The 18639-nt window shown below is 35.0% G+C and overlaps 1 protein-coding gene across 6 annotated transcripts in view; it reads left to right on the forward strand.

Annotated features, from left to right (window-relative positions):
• Positions 1–18639, forward strand: part of Chchd3 (coiled-coil-helix-coiled-coil-helix domain containing 3) — a 276433-nt gene that overhangs the window by 158473 nt on the left and 99321 nt on the right. For 3 of the 6 annotated variants that reach the window (XR_015448681.1, XM_087204525.1, XM_004856314.4), the window contains exons 5-6: positions 14245–14259; positions 15269–15352. Coding sequence is in view for 4 of the 6 variants with exons in the window: in XM_087204525.1 (XP_087060651.1) it covers positions 14245–14259; positions 15269–15352 (99 nt within the window). In the remaining 2 variants the exon portion in view is untranslated. The remainder of the gene's footprint in view (positions 1–14244; positions 14260–15268; positions 15353–18639) is intronic. The other 3 variants (XR_015448682.1, XM_087204526.1, XM_004856315.4) reach the window with 1 other exon arrangement.

Here is an 18639-nt window from a genome sequence, read left to right on the forward strand (position 1 = left end):
TTGTTTTCAGTTTTAGATTAATAGCAGGTGGTAGCCACTTTTCAAAGCAAACAAGCTGTCTTTTTAGTTCAGTTAGAAAAGGCACTAATTCTTTACTGTAACCTAGAATATTCTGTGTAAGGTAACAAATGACAAAGATCACAAAACATTCAACGTTTTTAAAAATGTAAAAGGAATGTCTGGCTAATATCGTAAATTTTTCAGAGGAACAAACCAGACCTTTCAGCAAAATATTTTTCTTAATACACTAATTGAGTTACATGTCTTGGTTATTTATACTTAACATACATATGTGTGTGTGTGTGTGTGTGTGTGTGTGTGTTGCTTTACTGAATATATTAGTGCAGCTGTGCTGATTTGTGGTCTGTAATATCTTTGTCCACCCTGGAACTGTTCATCTCAGGTAGTAAATGCCCCTGGAAGGAATTACATCTTTAAAGTGCTGTAGATGATCACTTTTGCAAATAGCAGTTAATGTATTCTTTTTTAGTGTGTATGTATGTGTGGGGGAAGATGGCTGGGGTGGTTGATGATGTTATTTTTTGAATAAGAATTTTTGTTTTAAATTCTTTCTTGTTCACAGGCAGGTCTTAAAGAATATCTGAGCTATTTTTTAATATGCCAGTTTAAAAATGTGTGTCAAAATAATCTGTATTCATTCATTAATTTTTTGTTATATTTGGGATTGAATCTAAGGTATTATGCACGTTACATAAGCACTCTACCATTGAACTAGAGCCCCAGCCTTTTTAATTTATTTCTTTATTTTTTAAATTTTGAGACAGGGTCTCACTAAGTTGTCTATGCTGGTTCTGAATTTGTGATCCTCCTCCGCCAGTCTCTCAAGCAGCTGAGATTATAGCATGCATTACCATCCAGCTCTGTGTTCATTCTTCACTATGACTAACTAGCACTATGATCTGAAAAGTTTATTTAAAGCTCAGGGACCTTAGTTTCTACTATATATTTCTGTCTCAGATATATATGACTTTCCATTTTTGTCTGAGTATTTTTAATAAATTAGAAATGTGGTATCAAACATCACTTACAGAATATCATTACGATCATTATATAGGATTTACTTGCACTTGGCTCAAGAGACTTGGGAGTAGGAGTCACTTTGCTCTGGGCTGGAATCCGATCGTTTAACTCCTCATTCTGAATAGTTGCTAGGAGTTTTTTAGCATCTCATCAAATGATGGCTTAATGAAGATCTTATAGGAAAATGCTTTTTAAGCCAAAAAGCCAATATATAATGAAAATGATAGCTGTAACCATAAAGGGGACAGGATACTCATGTTGGGTAGTTAATAGCATTCTGACTTCACAGAAGGCAAAGCCTAATCAAAGTCAGGAGGTTGCTTTTTTATTGCTGGGTCCAAATCTAAAAAAGGGTCTGGTGAGCTCCAGTGGGAAGAGTCATAGATTCTGCATTCACCAGACAGCTCTTCCAGCTGTGGATTTCAGGTATGGCTCTTGTCTGCAACTGTTGCCTTAACTGAAATAAGTAAGTAAATATATATATATATATATATATATATATATATATAGTGTACTATTTACTTCATGTTGCTGTGTAGTAAGGCTTCCAGTGTGATTATGTTGTTATAGGTCTTTAAAAGTAGTGTTCCGACTTGTAAGTTGACATTTTGGTTATGTCTGTTCCTGAGTTTCTGGGCAGCAAACCTCTGGCTCAAAGCACAAAGCTCAAAGTGTGCCAAGGGATTTTAGAATTTGAAATGGTGTCCACACCAGAGTACAAATAGGAATGAGAACACGCTTAGTCAAAAGTAGCTATGCCCAAGGAATAGTCAGGAAAGAAGGCTGATTTGTGCCCTTGGCCTACAGTGCAGCATGTTTTCTACAAGCAGCAGAGAATTGCTGTCTTCTTCACTCAGCTAGATGGAGGAACTGGAGTGGCTTATTTCCCTACCCTCATCTATGAACTCTCTGGCAGTCTGTCCAGATGATTCATGGTTTTTGTGCATTCTCATCCTTCCATCATTCTCTTCTAAGACTTCTTTCCCTGCTGGTTTTGATTTAGCCTGAGGTCATCACTAGATATTCCTCAGATCTTATCTTTTAACCTCATTTCCTAGGTCTGGGAAGCTAGTGACTTTATACAGAGGTTAAAGATTTTTAAGAATTCCCTCTTACTGTGATGGGGGTAAAAACTGGAATGATGTGAAAGGGCTAAGGATGCTGTTAAGCTTTTTTCACCAGTGGCCATTGTTGAGGATTTTTTAAAAGTAGTTTTTAATCCTTCAGATATTTTCCCAAATTCCATTTTCCTTGGAATAGCATGAAATTGTATCTTTAAAGATGTAGTTCTAAAATTGGCATGTAAGATAAAAAATGTTTTTTGTTCAAAGTTATTAAGAGTCCCAGTACTGCTAGTTGTCCTTCCATCATTGGTTTAGTAGTTTCTTTATTTGAGCACTAGATAAAAATGTTGGCTTTCATTTAAGTGAATGAAACCATGTAGCTTTAACCACTAGAATTCCATTTACTGGAAAGAGATGTTGTCTCTAAGAGGCATATAGGGAATGAGACAGGCCCACAGTGGAGCTGATGAGTATCTCCTCTCTGGCCTTCCTCTTGCAGCTGGTAGACTCCTGAGTACTATGTGAATTATTTTCTTCCTTCCACCTGAATAGTTGAGTTTATATAAGCTAAATATACATAGACTGTAATTTCATTTTACTAGCCTCTATAAAGAGCCTGAAGGTGCCTGATTATTTACTGGCCTTACAAATTTTTATGTAGAAAATGAGAACTACTGTGATTTGGTTAGCAGCAGTGAATTGAACTTGTTTTAGAAAAATGATTCCTTCCAGCCCCAATCTTAACCATTTTAATTGTCCAGACAGTTTTAGGTTCAGGAAGCAGCCCAGTGAATATTGCAGAGGCCTTGTTTTGGTAGTTACAGATTCATTGCTTGTGCCAAGTCAGGAAGAGAGGGAGCATCACTGGTATCACGCAGTGTCTGCCCTTGGCAACCAGGTGTCACATCTACCTGATTATTTCCAAATGTTGTTTAATGTGTGCTTGTCGCATCCTATCAATTTGGCAGCAGAATAGACTCATTGAATTTCCTCTGGCCTAACTGGTAGCTGTACAGTAGATTCAAAATTAGTAATAGAGGAAATAGTGTGGTAAATGTAATGGATACAATGGGAATGTTAGAGGAATCTTAGATGTTATTTATCTGCTTCTCTGAATTTCACAAATAAGTAACAGATCCAAAAAGATTAAATGATTTGCCCAAGACCATGAGTTAGGGGTGAAAATGAAATTATAGCTTTAATTGTTAGATGCCTGTTTGTTGCTTTTTTTCTAGAATCTGTGGATCAAATTCCGTAGCTGCAGTTATTTAACTTGACCTACCTAAGTGAAGCAGTTCTAAAGGGAATTGACATATACAAACACATGTACCTGTGTCCTCGCTCGTTTGGCTTTCATTCTGTGTGACCTGGAAGTTGATGTTGGAAATCTGCTCCAAATTTGTTGTCTCGATTCATTTTGTGTTAATTAGCAAATCAGATTAAGTAGCAGCCATGAGAATGTGCCTTCGAATCTATCTTTAAAGAAACTTTGCACCAGCCTAGCCAAGACTTTATGAGAGCTATGTGCTGTTCCCCTTTTCCCCTCTCTTCCATTGCCAGTGCCAGGCCAGCGACATAGTCCAGCGTGTCCTGCTCTCTCCTGCTCCTACTCTCTTTTATCCTCTCCAGGTGTTTCCTCATCACTGATGTCTTGTACTTTAATTCCATCTCACCACCTGCATCCCAGAGGACTTGAAGTGACATAGTATATAAGTGGTTTCAAAACTGCTTTTAGAGTAGTCTGCATTGATTGTTGCAGAAAATCTTTTAAAAACTTTTCTATGTTGAGAAGAGCTGAAAATAACTACAAATATTTCACTAGTCATTTTTATATTTTCTTTAAATTCATGCCAGCATTAAAAAAATAAAAGTCGAAATGATGGGCAATACACTGCTGTCAAGAGGCAGGAGTCCTAGAGCCAATTCACTCCCTGAACTTAAAGAATTCCCTTACCTAGCAAGGAACTTAGAGTCTTACTTACTGCCTATAAGATGAACTGGATGATCTTGGGATGTATTTTCCAGCTCTGAATGTGAAACAGATTACAAGAGAAGTTGACTAGCCAATTGGTCTCAATAGTGTGAACATTAAATCTAAATTTAAATTGAACAAATACAAGTTAATCCAAAGAAAAGGAATTCAGAAGTTGTACAGTAATTGTCTCCAAATTGTCCAATTTATTTGTCAGATCAGTGAGACCAAACACCTTGGCACAGATAGTACATTTAGCTAGCATCTCTCCATCAGAGTGTGTCTGAGCTTTTTATTGTCTGTGGTAACACAAGATTCTATGTAAGTATCTGAGAATGGAAGTTTTATTCTGAACAATATGGATTAAGAAGACAGACACATTATAATTGCACTTCGAGTTATATAACTCAGTGCTTTGTTCTCCTTTTTACTGTGTAAATAGCTGTGGTTTAAATTTGAGACCACCCTGCTTCCACATGTTATGAGGGCATTTAAGAGTTGATAGCACCAATCTATTCTGTATCTGAACTTGATAATAAAAAGTCACTTCCTGTTCCATGTGATCACACAGTACTTTTATTGAATATTGTCTCTTTTATCATGTTTCCTTCTTTCTTTTTTTTTGTTACAATAGAAATTTATTTTCCTTCAGTTCTGGATGTTGGGAATCCATGAACAACATGCCAACAGGGTTGGTTTCTGTGTCAAGTCTCTCTCCTTGTCTTGCAGATAGAGATGCATGGTCTCAGTCTGTCTGTCTGTCTCTCCCTCCCTCCATTTTCCTACACCTCCAAACTCCTGATGCCTCTATTTTTTTTCTTATAAGATTGCATTAATATCTCACCCTTATTAATTCAGTTAACCTTAATTACCTCCTTAAAGGCCCTATACCCATATATAGTCACATCACTTTGGGAGTTAGGGCTTCGCTTCGACATATGAAGGGTGTGGGGGGCACAATTCAGTTCTTAACAGAGCTACAGTTTTTGCAGCCTGCTGTGCAAGCTCAAGGACCCGAGTTCAATCCCTGGTACCAAAAAAAAAAAAAAAAAAAAAACAACAGAGCTACAGAAAAGAATGTTTGAGTTGTAGAACATAAAGCAGAAGTTAGTCTATGCTTAATGTCATGCCTATTATGCGTTTGTAAAACTAAATCTTGATCTTAATTGTAATGTCTTAGAAATACATTGAAGTAAAGAAGAATTATGTATAGTATCTAGGGAAAAGAAAACAAAAATGTCCTTAGTGGCAGAAAAGGACAGTAACCATGGTGTTGAAAACAATGAATAATGTTAATTATTTTTTGTAGTATTTAATTTGTTTTATGTTCTCATGACTGCAGGCTGATATACAAAAAAAGTTTTCTTGTTCTCTATTGTCTGTGCACTCTGCTAATTTGACTAGATCTCACAAAGTGACTAGCTATACATATTTCATTTATTTCCCTAAAACATCCCGTATGAAGCCAAAATTAGGATTTACTTGAATTTAGGTCTAGCTGATGGGTACAATATTACTATTAACACATAAAAACAAATATCCAAATTATTTTTCTCATAAACCCATTAAGTCCCAAGAGTTTCTTAGCTTCCTCTCTATTGTGGCTAAACACTTACTGGGAATAAGTGCTTAGAAAATGCCATTAGCTCTCTGAGATTTCTTCTACTGACACCTCCATCTCCATCCATAAAGATTATCCAATTTTGCCTGAAACTTTAGGAGCTAATAACAAATTAAATGAAATGGGACAGAAGTTGAAGTCCATATTTTCCCCAGCAATGCCCCAGTTATCCTGCTCTGAAGAGTGCAGGGTGCTTTCCCAGTGATTTCTCCTGGCATTATTCCAGCACTCTAAAATTTTAGATTCTAATTCAAAAAGAAAAAAAGGATTAATTGTAGTAAGGATATAGTGAGTAAAATTTTAAGTGAGAACTAGATGGCTAATAAATTACAGTACAGAGTATTGGAGTTGGAAAGAATCTTAGATTTCACTTAAGAGTATGGCCTCAGTATGCATCCATTTAGCTGTAAATGTCTCTCGTTTCTCGTTCTTTATGGCTGAGTAGTACTCCATTTTATAAAAAAATGCCACATCTTCTTTATCCAGTTTCCAGTTGATGGGCACTTGAGCTGTTTCCAAGCTTTAGCTATTACAAACTGTGCCACTCTGAACATGGGTGCACATATATTGCTGTGGTATGATTCTTTTAATTCTTTTGGGAAGATACCCAGCAGGGGAATAGCGGAGTCAAATGGGACTTCCAGTCCTAGTTCTTTGAGTTATCTCCATACTGATTTCCACAGTGGTTGGACCAGTCTGCACTCCCACCAACAATGGAGAAGGGTTCCTTTCTCCCCACACCCCCACCAGCATTTGTTATTGGTTGATTTCTTGATAGCAGCCATTCTTTCTGGGGTGAGGTGGAATCTCAGTGTTACTTTCATCTACATCTCTTGAATGACCGGCGATGTTGAACATTTTTTCATATGTTTATTTGCTGCTTTTACTTCTTTGTCTGAGACATGTCTTTTTGTAGCGGCTGAAAAGTCCCAGCATAGTCCATCTGCGAGATGCAGAAACAGAGAAGTTGGTAATATAATTCAGTCAGAGTCCAAATACCACAGAGTCCCATGTAGGTCTGTATCAGGAAGCTGAAGAGTCTGTGCTGGAAGCCAGACAGATGTCCAAGGTAAAGGTGAAAACTGGAGCAAGAAACAAAAGCCCTTCTTTCAAAGATAAATATTATCTTTAAAATTTTTAAGCTTATTCATGATTTTCTGATGTCAAATTCTATTTACTTTTTTAAACAAAAATTTCTAATCACCTGTAATTCAGAAAGAATTACAAGTAACAATCGGGAAAGTATGCTTTCTCCTGGAAATGAATAGTGGCTTAGCACAGTGATGATTTACAATTTGACGAAAGAAATCAGAAAATTGATTTATACTCTTTGGTTGCTGAATTTGATTCAATATGTTTTATACTTGATGTGTACTTTTAACATATGTCTTTCTTAAGCATATACTAACTAAAGCTAGTGTCATTCGAGAACAATAAACTCATTTGAGAAACCCGAAACCCTGACTGTTGATTTTACTTTTGATCGAGCATTTATTGAAGGTTTCTGAGATGTTAGAGATTATGATGGGTTCTCTTACTTTAAATGGGTATTGGAAGAAGATCGCTGGTTCTGTCACATAGAACTGATGAGTTAGTATGTTATATTGAAATTTCATGTTCCTTTGAACGTGAAACTTGTACCTTATAAAGGAATCACTATATATGCCTTGTTCTCTAGAATGATATATAAAATATTTAACACCAAGCATGGCATAATCACTGTCCAGGCAGAAAAAATGTTAAACAACCGGTAGTATACTACTTCATGTCAAGTGAATATCAGTCCTGCCTGAACTGAACATTAGTTCAGTGGATTCAAAATTTATATGTGATATATGCCTTTATTTCATAGGGAGCCATAAAAAGTATGTTCTTTTCCTTTTTTAAAATTTTCCTTTTTTATGCTTTGCCTCCGCTAAAAAATAATGAATTAAAATTTCCAAGTTTCTCTCTCACTGGAATATGATTTGTTATTTAATGTGGCTGCTCTGGTTGCCTTTGTTCACTGTGTCTTTGCAGTTCAACTCTGCTGTCAGATTGTAATACTGACAGTCCTCAGCCCACTTCTCCAATACATACAGGCATTTATTGATCAAAAATTACTGGCATGTAGATACAAAGTGATTCCTATAACTTGTTATATGAATTTAGTGATATCACAATTTTCTGTTCTTTTAACTGCTTTCTTTGCAGGTAAGTTTCCTCTGAGGTAGATGAGGCTGCTGATAGTTGGCACAGACAATCAACAACCCTCTTAAATGAGTGGTTCTCAGTGGGGGCAGTTTTGCCCCTTGGGAGACATTTGGCAGTGTCTGGAAATGTTTTTGATTGCCCTTTCTTGGGGTGGAGGGTGATGCTACTGGGTTGTACACATTAGAGGCCAGGGAAGCTTCTCAACTTTCTGCATCACATAGGATAGTTTCCACAACAAAGAAGGAGCTGGTCCAAAATGCCAGAGTGCCAAGGATGAGACTCTGTCTTAAGCAAATGGCCGGATGTACCTAGCACTGGTTAGAGATAATTTCTGAGACACCATCCCTAAAATCCTCAAGCTAGAGTCCTCATTGGAGTTTCATAACCTGTTCATGCAGCAGATATAAGAGCATCTTTATATAATGCAGTAGCTAACCATTACATTATTCTGATAGTTTTCATTTTACCAGTAAGAACTCATATCTAACATTTGTCATAGTAGTAAATGGGCCATTTTCACTAATAAAATCCCACCTCCAACAATTGTCACACACAACATTGTTAAGACATGGATGAATGACACTTTATATTAGTCCCTCCAGTTTTGAGCTTGTGATAAGAAACCTTATTCATTGCTCCACAATTGTGTGTTCTTGAGTAACATGCTGACACTATTATGTCCTGAGTGTAGCTTCATAACATGTACATTAATACCACACTGTATGCTGTGATGTTTTGAAGTAAATCTTCCCCTTAGTTCTAGTTTATTTCAGTTCAGAGCCATGTACTAAGTACTTCCTTTGTGGGAAAAATAAAACTAAAGTGAGTCAAGGATATACACAGAGGAGTAAAGCCTTTCTCGTGCCTCAGAGAGTTGAGAGTTAAGAGTTAAGGAGAGGGACAGTGGGTGCGTGAATATGTGTAGTGGAAAACAATAAAAAACAGGCACTGCAAGAGATATTTTTCAAGGCTTTATTAGATGCAAAGATGGGAGAGACAGCAGGGGTATGAGTTGGCAAAAACTACATAAAGAGTAACACTAAAGAGCAGGTTTGAAACATGGACACTTGAAGGTTCAGTACATGGTCCTGTGGTGGTTTAACAGAGCCAGGATAGCATCCAGGTGTCCTGTCTCTTTAACCAGGTGAACTTCCTATTATGTCCAAGGGTTAATATGTTCTAAATTATGGCATTATACTAGAAAACTGCAGAAAAGCTTTTATGTCTGATTTCATCTAGCTCTTAAGTTTACTTCTTTGTTGAGTACCCATATTTGTAAACTAAAGTTATAGGAGGAATTCTGGAAATACTTAAAACAAAACACTGCCAGATAATTTTCTGTCTTAAATCTATGTGCTCTAACAATATTCTCTTTTCATTGTTGGCTTCACTTTTTAATTTAAAAATGATTGATGTTTATCTCTGCTTTCTTATTTCAAGTGAATAAGTAGACATGCTCAAAGTGGCAGATGATGTAGTTGTTTGTCAGTTTTGTGATTAGTACAAAAAAGCTAGAATGTAGACCAGCATTCTTGAAACTTTTTTGGATAAAGTAAAATAAAAACAACTGACTTGATCCAATCCTGGGAATCTGGGTTTGAGTCCAGACCTCAGCTAAAGAAGTCTGTTAGATGAGTGGGCTTCTGTCTTTCACCTCTGGTCTGTGTTCAGCCTCCGTCGCATATTACAGTATTGGTAGAGGTCTTTGTGGTATGCCATTGTAAACCAGGATTTGTTCATAGCTTAGGTTCATGTGTCTTAAGTTGTCATTGGAAAGTTTGACAGTATTGATAACAGGTTGGGAATCATTTAAGTTCACCAAGATGCATTACTTTCTTGAAGATCACCTTCTGCTGTGGTTTGGAAAACAGTGCTTTAAGTATAATTCTTTGTTTATTAATGCCACTTAATAAAGGCTCAGTGAACCCTGTGAAATTTCTCATTTATAATGAGAATCTAGTATTCAACTAATTGAATACGTGGCTACTTTAATTATTCTTTTATGCCTAATTGATATTCACAGTGATGATGTTTTATGGCTTCTGTATATATTATTGCTTCACAAGTCTGTGGTTCAGTCCATTTGATACTTCAGTTCTTTCTCTTTGTTTTACGTGAGCATATTGTTTAATTAGGTTCACATACATTGTGGTTTATGTAGTTTTGTCAAGGAATAAAGTTCCCTCTCTACTCTTATATGCTGATCTGCCTATGAGTTGTAAGATAATAGATTTTTTTGCATGCCACATATTATCCATATCACTGTGAATGATTGTTTCCTAATTCAGTCCAGAAGGTTATAAGATTCAGAATAAAATAAAATGTGGTTATTTCCTATTTAGAGTGATTTAGCCTTGTTGTCTTTTCTCAATCCTAGTAATCTCCACCTTCATCGTATAATCTCATGGAGAACTGAGCAAGCAAGCACCTGCTTTGTTTTTTTACCGTGAGCTTTTAAAATTGAACACTGACATTTCAAGAACCTTTGTCTTTTAAAGTTTACAAACTTTCCCATTCCACAGAATCTTAACATGCTTTATATTTGACAGATGAAGCAATGGGTGTATTTCCTGTGAGCTAAGTGATTGTAATGTCACTGGATTCCCAATGTGATGCGCTTTGTGCTATACCTGAGTCCCCAGGAGGAACCAGGGCTAAAAGGGCATAGTACTGCAGAGAAGTTTGTGTTATGAAGATTTAGCTAAGCATAGATGCGAGAAGGTAAAGTTCCTATCAGCACAAGACATAGTATCCATAATAGCAGTTTTCTCTTGTATTGACTTTATTATGTATTTTGTTTCAAAGTACTGTCAAGTCCTTTCTGAAAAAAGGCAAGTCTTAGAGGAAGTAAATACATATATACTTCATTTTAAATCTACTTAACAACACTGAGTTAAAGCATCAAAATGTTTATGTTGGTTTTCTTAAAACTTGATTTTCTTATTTTCTTTGTTTCTCTTGCTTTTGGGAGGCTCTAGATTTCCATAATGATCCACTTAAGCATATTCTGTCACATTTTCAAGCCCAATCATGTTACCCAAATCTAGCAGGATCTGAAAACTAATCAGTGTATATTTCTTCTAGGAGTAGCAAACATGAGATAATGGCAAGACTTTGCGTTCATTTTCCTCTAAGAAAGAATTCTACCACAATAATAAATAATGTTATAATTCTCTTTATTTTTATTTGTTCATTTATAACAATTCTGTTAAGAGAGTTTTACAGAGAAGTTTTATTTCCTTGCAGTTAGTTTACTGCTTTTAAGTTGAGTGTGACTCTCCATCTTCAGCAGCTATTAGCTTAGTCAATGTATTCTAGGCTTATTTAAGTTTCAGGATTCATATCGTGTGACTTTTCCTCCCAGCATCCCATTAACTGTTTCAAAGCAATGTGCCATTAAAGTGTTGTGGCCATGTTTCTTGCTTTGTTATTCTCCCAGTGGTTCTTAAACTATTGATTCTGTTTGCAGTTGAGGAAAAGATTTGTGCTTTTAGCCTACAGTTTGATGTTGTCAGGTCTTCGGAGGTATAGTCCCTCCTTGGTCCTTAATGTACATATCTGATATTTTGGTGTACTGCTATAAAAGTTTGCAAAACAGTTTGTATTCCAGAAAAGTGAATGAAGATATTTGTGTACATCCTTTATTTAGGTTATAATTAAAATTAAATTTGTTGGTGTGGTGTTCTCAGTAGGCACAAGTAATACACTTGTAATACTGAATTCTCTTAGTGGTTTCTAAATATAATGGAATATCCATTATAGCCTTATTGCATTTAAAAAACATCTGGCTGTGTGAAAAAAAGAAACAGTATGTAGTGCTAGTGTTGTACTAGCATATAGCTAGTGTTAGTGTTTACTAGCATATAGCTAGTGTCAGTGTTTAGCAAATAGATAGTGCTAGTGTTTTATTAGCATATAGCTAGTATATAGTGCTAGCTGTGGTGGGTAGAGTCGTACATAGAATGGAAAGAGAAGCAAGTGCTAGTATATTAAGGATTTAGGAAGTACAATCATTTCCATCTTATCTATAACTGTTCAAGTTGTTAAAACAAATTTTGGGAGTTTAAACCATAATTACTTAATTTACTCTTTTAGATTCCATATCATGTTACATTTCCATCTCATAGTAAAAGATAAGTGTGTTAATATTGGTATTTAAAATATATTTTTCTAATTATAGAATAAATATTTATTATAGAAAACAGGGAAATGTCCAGATTAGAAATACATCCCCATGTGCATATCATAACTACTGTTAACATTTTAGTATACTTAAGATTTTATTCCATGTCTATATGGTCAAGTACTCAACCTTCTCCATCTGTCTCTTCTGTCTCCTGCTTTTCCAGTCTTTATCTCAAATTAAGAACCTACTGTTCGTGCTATTTTATGACTTGTTTTTTCTCCACCTAATATTGTTAGTCTCCCAAAATTATTTTACTAAGGTATTAGTTTAATGAGTCATAATATTTGATCATATGACTGAGCCAGAGTCTTTATACTTAATTTCCTGTTGCTGGGCCATAGCTTATTTATTTACTCAAACTTCTGTATTTCCAACTTTGTTGTTGTTTTAAATAATACTTTAAATTTTCCTAGATAAAAATTCTTCTGTACTTTTCTTAATACTTGGTATAATTGAACACTTGCTATGATAGAAATAAAATTGGCCACATAAGAAGATAATAATACTTATGTATACATTCATTGTATTGATAAAAATTTTAATAAATTTTAGTATGCTTAATTTACATTTAATTTAAAAGTTTTATATAGTTAAATGGATTCTTTTTTTTTTTTTTTTTTTTTTTTTTTGGGTACTGGGGATTGAACTTGGGTCCTTGTTGTTTCGAGGCAAGCAGCAGAACCACTGAGCTAAATCCCCGGCCATATATAGCTGTGAGTTTTGACAAATGCATACAATTATGTAGCCATAACTACCATGAAGAAAAATATTTGTATTCTCATCTCAAAAAATTTCTTGCTTTTGCCGTTGACTACAAAGTAAGCTTATTATTAATTATGAAAATATAAATAAGCAAGAATAATAAAAACCATCCATAAGCCTACTACCATGTTGTAACCAATTTATAGACTATCCTGGTCTTCCTTCTTTCCTACCTTAAGGTTTTTTGTCTTTCCTGTTTATAGGGCCTTCACCCCATTTTTACTTAGTATGTTTTGAGTATATGTGTTACCTAATTCCTTAAGAGCCCTAGAAGTACATTTTTAGATCCCAGAGCATATATATGTTTTTATAATTTAATACATTTTATCAAACTGATGTATAAAATAATTATACCAATATATATTCTGACTAGCAGTGTATAGCAGAACCTGTTTTCCAATATTGTTTCTGATATTGACTGTTATAACCTTATATTTTTGTCAAGTTGATAGATGAGTGAGGTAACCTTATTTAAATTTGCATTTTTTGATTTCCCGTGTGGTTGAATTTGTCTTTCTTTTTGCTCTTCTTTGCCAAAGGAATTGGGGAAGTATAAGCCTTGCTGTTTAAATGCTCATGTGTTAACACATTCTTGCTGGCTTGAACACCAGGTGGTACGTGCATGACTGTCCCATCAGATGGCTTGAACACTGGTGATTAGCTATTTAACATTAGGTGATGGAATTCAAATCAGAGCTGCCCAGCAGCAAGGCATATGAATTACATCCTTGTTGTGAAAGTGTAACATTAACTACATAGTTACATATTGGAATTTTTTCCCTCTTTTTGTCATTTGCTTATTCTTTAGACTTTGTGATTTATGGTTTTATGGAGGTCTTGGGTGTCCATTGTTTTTCATTTCCTTTATATTTTAAGTGTGTATGTGTTTTGAGTCTAAAGATGTCTTTTCTCTTTAGATATATAGTCATGGATATTTTTTCCCACTTAGTTTTCTCTCAAAAATTCTTTCTGCAGCTCAGTGGTGGAGTGGTTGCCTATTGTTATGCACAATGCACTTGAGTTTTGATCTTGAGCACCGTGCATGCACGCATGCACGTATGTGCATACACAAAAAACTTTCTACATTTACATACTAAAGTTTTTATGGTGTTATACCAAGGGACCATTGATTATGTTCTTACATATGAATTTATTTTTATCTAATCTTAATATTATATTTGTTTCTATTTATTCCTACACTTTTAAGTAGCACGAACCTTTTATCGATAACTTATTAAGAGCACAGTGGCATTTAAATATGTCCCAAGTTACATATCTCTTATTATTTCCCCAATTTCCATTTTTGGTTTGCACTTTAGGCATTGTCTGACTTCTCTGTTATTTTAGGAAAAAAAATGATACTTACATTATTAAATAACTGTTTGTTGTTTTTAACATGCCTCAGGATTTTGAAGACAAAGTAAGTAATGACACAACCCACAAAATGCAAATGAATTCACCTAAACTAAGCAGAGAATTGAGTGGACACACACTGAAATGAGCTAGGCAGCACTTGATCACTTTGCAAAATTATATGTCATATGCAAAAGGAATGGGATGCCAAAATATATTTATTTCTTACAAGGAGTAATAAGACATGTATTTACCATTTGTTTAACAAAAAAATATATTAAATTTTTTTCTAACTTGAGATGATACAAGGAGGTCTCTTCCATTAGGAACAAAGGTCAATTAAACATAATTCAGAATGCCAATTACGGTTTTTAAAAATGTGTAATTTTACTAATCTTGAAAAGCATCCATAGTCATTTATATTCTTTTTCAAAAAATCAAATATATCACTGCTTTTCAAATTTTGTAAAATAAGGTCTTATAATTTAGAAGTAGCATAACTAAAAGTTTTAAAATTAGTTTTACTTACTGGTATTTTAAATTATTCAAATAATTACAATAATTTTGTGCCACCTCCCACCTCTGTTTCTTCATAAATGGGGAATAGAATTATACACATATCTGTATATAGGTTTCTCGAGTAATTTAAGAGTTCTCAAAGTAAGGCTTATGTACAAAATGCTATATAGGCATTTTTTTGTTCAAGGTTAGTAACCATGTATCTTAGTCCCAGAATAAAATCAAAGTTTTGTTGTACAAAATATTAATCCCTTAAATTATTCTTCAAAAGAGAAGTTAAATGAAAGTCTATTATGTACTGTATTCTGAAATTTCTAAACACATTTGGACAAAGTAGGCCACAGCTGTTACCCTTTTTATTTTTAAAGTACAATGCAGACTCATTCTTTACATTTAAATACAGTAATCATCATCATATTAATGTTTTTCTATGGCAAAGACCTAATAGATTGAAAAAATCATCAGCTTTGCATACTTCTAATATAATTTATAGTTGACTTTTACTTTGCTGTTGCTGCTTTTTCTTGATATAGTATATTCCTCATTTCTTTTTTTAGGCTAAGCAGCTGGAAGAGAAAGACCGAATGATAAAGAAGCAGGATGCGTTCTACAAAGAGCAGCTGGCTAGACTGGAGGAGAGGGTATGGCTCTTTCTTCTCATTGATTCTTCTCTTCTCTTACCACATCTGCAGCTTTCTCATATATTTATTTAAAAATCAATAAATTAGAACTGTGACTGCTTTTCCTAGATAAAAAGAATTGTCAGGAAATAAGGAAGCTGTCAGGTCAGTGTCCTGGGAATGTCATTTGTTTATTTTTGTTATGGTTGTGTGATTGGTTCATCAATACATTTTACTATTTGAGAACTCACCTACATGTTTACATACATACACATACATACATGCATACAGTATGTGTGTGACTGACATTGCCTCCAGGTCAGACAGTAGAGTGCTACTCTTAACTCCTCCAAACTGACTCAACTTGAATACATTCTTAGAAATAGTACTGTTGGGCCAGGGATTTTGCTCAGTGGCACCGTGCCTGCCTTGTAAGCACAAGGTCATGAGTTCAATCCCCAGTATATAAAAAGAAAAGAAATGGCACTACTTTAAAGGATATATTATTGTTGTGAAAACTCCACTGCATTTATGGCTAAGAAGTGAATGTCTCCTTCAGAGGTGTTGATAGGAACCAAGTAGTGAGCCTTAAGACTTAGGAGGAAAGGAGAGAGTAGGCTTAGACAGCATAGACCTAGAATTAGGGACACAATGGAGGGAATTCAGACTGAAATGAAAGAAGATTGTCTTTCAGGATGAAGTTTGAACACCACTTCAATACCCCTGTTAATGGAGTAGATTGGTTGACTAGATTAACTTCATACATAGGCCATAAGGTTACAGAGTGACCTCTTTCTTTCTTTAGTTTGAGAACTCCAAAGTCCGATTTGTTTAGAATAAATTTGATATGAAAGTAGAAAATCATGACAAATACACTATTAAACCCTGCCTAATACAAGTATTTATAAGTTGAATGTGTTTACCCATCTCCGTATGTCAGTGGACTGTGTGCATCTTGAATAGGAACCATTTTCTCATTCACTCAGCTGATGTCTACTTATGCATCTAATATATGCCAGGCTGTGGTCTATTGCCAGAGATATCCTAGTAAAGAAAGTGAACTAATCTGCTCTCATGAAACTTAAATTTATTTAAACATCAGTTATACATGTGGGATGGCAGGATTGGTTATATGGAGAACAATAAATTAGCAAGGAAAAGGGAATCCTGGGACCTAGGTGTAGGCATGAGGTAGAATGGAGAAGGAAGGCCTACCTTACCTAATGAGATGACATGTGAGAAGAGACTTATAGAGATAGGAACGCAAGTCAGTGTCAAAGCCCTGAGATGGGGTAAGTTAGGAGTGTTTAGGAAGGCCAGAGGGTTTGTAAGAGAAGAAGCAGTCTGGCAGCTATGTTAGGCAAGAGTTGAAGCAAGAGAGAATTGGTTAAAAGGTTAGTCAGAAACAAGTTGGTGATGACTTGGGCCAGGGTGCTAACAATGAAGATAATGATGTGGTTGGATACTTCAGAGGTAGAGGCAAGCAGATTTGCTTGATGATTTTGAAACTGAGTAAAAGAAAGACTCAAAGCTACTCTAAATATATGGCTTTTATAACTAGAAGGACAGATTTTCTGGTGAGGAAGATTACTGAGATATGGATTAGGATTTGGGTGGTAGAGGAAATCAGGAATTCCTTTTTTGGGTATAAATTTGAGGCCTTTCTTTATATATTTTAAGTGGAGATGTTGAATAGCCATAAAGTAGAATGTTGTAGAACAGAAGTCAGCAATTTTTCTGTAAAGGGCCGGATAGTAAATATTTTAGGTTTTGCAGGCCAAGTATGTTCTCTGTCACATCTTTTCAACTCTTCCTTTGTAATCTGAAACACATATGAGCTATGTGAATGAATGTGACTTTGTACATAGCTGAAGTTTGAATTTTACATAATTTTCACATCACAAAAATTTTTTTAAAAATACTGTTTTCATTTATTCCTGGGGCTATATAAAAATAGGTGTTGGTCTTGATTTGACTCACAAGTGATAGTCTGCAGAAGTCTCATTTAGACCAGAGGCTCTGAAATCAGAGGACTTAACATTAAAATTCCTAAATTTTAATGTGGCATATACCTGCTGTCTTATCTTGGAGCATCTTATTTCATTTCTCAGTTTCCTTAGCTGTAGGAAGAGGATATAGTGGTACTTACCCCACTAACTTCTTAAAATGAGCCAGTACTCATAAATCATCTATAGTAGTGGCCAGCCCATGATAACTACTCATTCTGCAGTATTTGTAAGTTTACTTGTATACTTCCACAGTCCTGTTAGTTGGGTAAATAAGTGAATATCCCTGAGATGATTTACCTAGCACCTGCCTTTTCCCCTCCTAGTGATAATTTTCCTTTTCATCAAGTTTTACTGTTAGGTACCTTATGAATCAATTCATCACTTATAACTGTAGAGTACAAGAAAAGGCAATTCTCACGAATCTACCAATTTCAGTGAGACAATTCACTAATTTCTACAAAGGACTAAGAGGATGTGTTTGTGGCAGATTAAGCTTGTTGGTTCAGCAACTAAGGAATTGTTTTTGGCATAAAGTAGAAAAGTAGTACAAGATCTAATACATACAGTATAATGATACCTCATCATTGTGATTAATGTATTTTTGTATAAGATTTTTTTTTCCACTTTGAAAGATTAGGCTTGAAAGTAGTAACTTACAAATTTACACTAAAAACTGGGAAGTATCAGTGAGCTTAAAATCCTGCGTTGAAATGACCATAATACGATTAGTTAACAACCCCATATTTAGTTACATGGTAGAAAAAGCGTTAGTCAAAGACTCACAGGATGTGGTTTTGATACTTAATCTCTTGTGATCTGTGGTTCTTCATCTGTAAAATGAGAATAATAATGCGTTTCTTGCTTACTTTTGTGGGTTTTAAGTTAGCTACATAAAAGGAGGTTTATGAGAGCTTTTTGAAAACTACCAAGGATTTAACAAATATGAGTTGTTTCCATGATCAAATATCTACTTACTTGCCTTGTGTACAAAATCTTAATAATCATAAAATTACTTTAATGTCATTGGGCTTCCTCATGTCTTCTACCATTTCTACAAAATCTTGTATTTATTTCTTATTGGTATTCCTGTAGTACCTAAGCTGAATTTTGTCCCAAGTTGCTGGTTTAAGCTAAAAGTAGATATAGACTCTTACCTTTCTTTTAACCAAATGAAATGATAAAGGCTTCAAGTCAATAGCAGTGCATATCATTGATGGAGAAGGGAAGGCATCAGCAAGTCTTATATGGAATCATTCTAAGGACGATCCCTGAGATAACCTTACTTTCTGCCCATCAGTT

This window comes from Heterocephalus glaber, unplaced genomic scaffold (assembly GCF_053883595.1).
Source record: "Heterocephalus glaber isolate CG9 unplaced genomic scaffold, H.glaber_assembly_v1.0 deba00000546, whole genome shotgun sequence".
NCBI classification, from domain to species: domain Eukaryota; kingdom Metazoa; phylum Chordata; class Mammalia; order Rodentia; family Bathyergidae; genus Heterocephalus; species Heterocephalus glaber.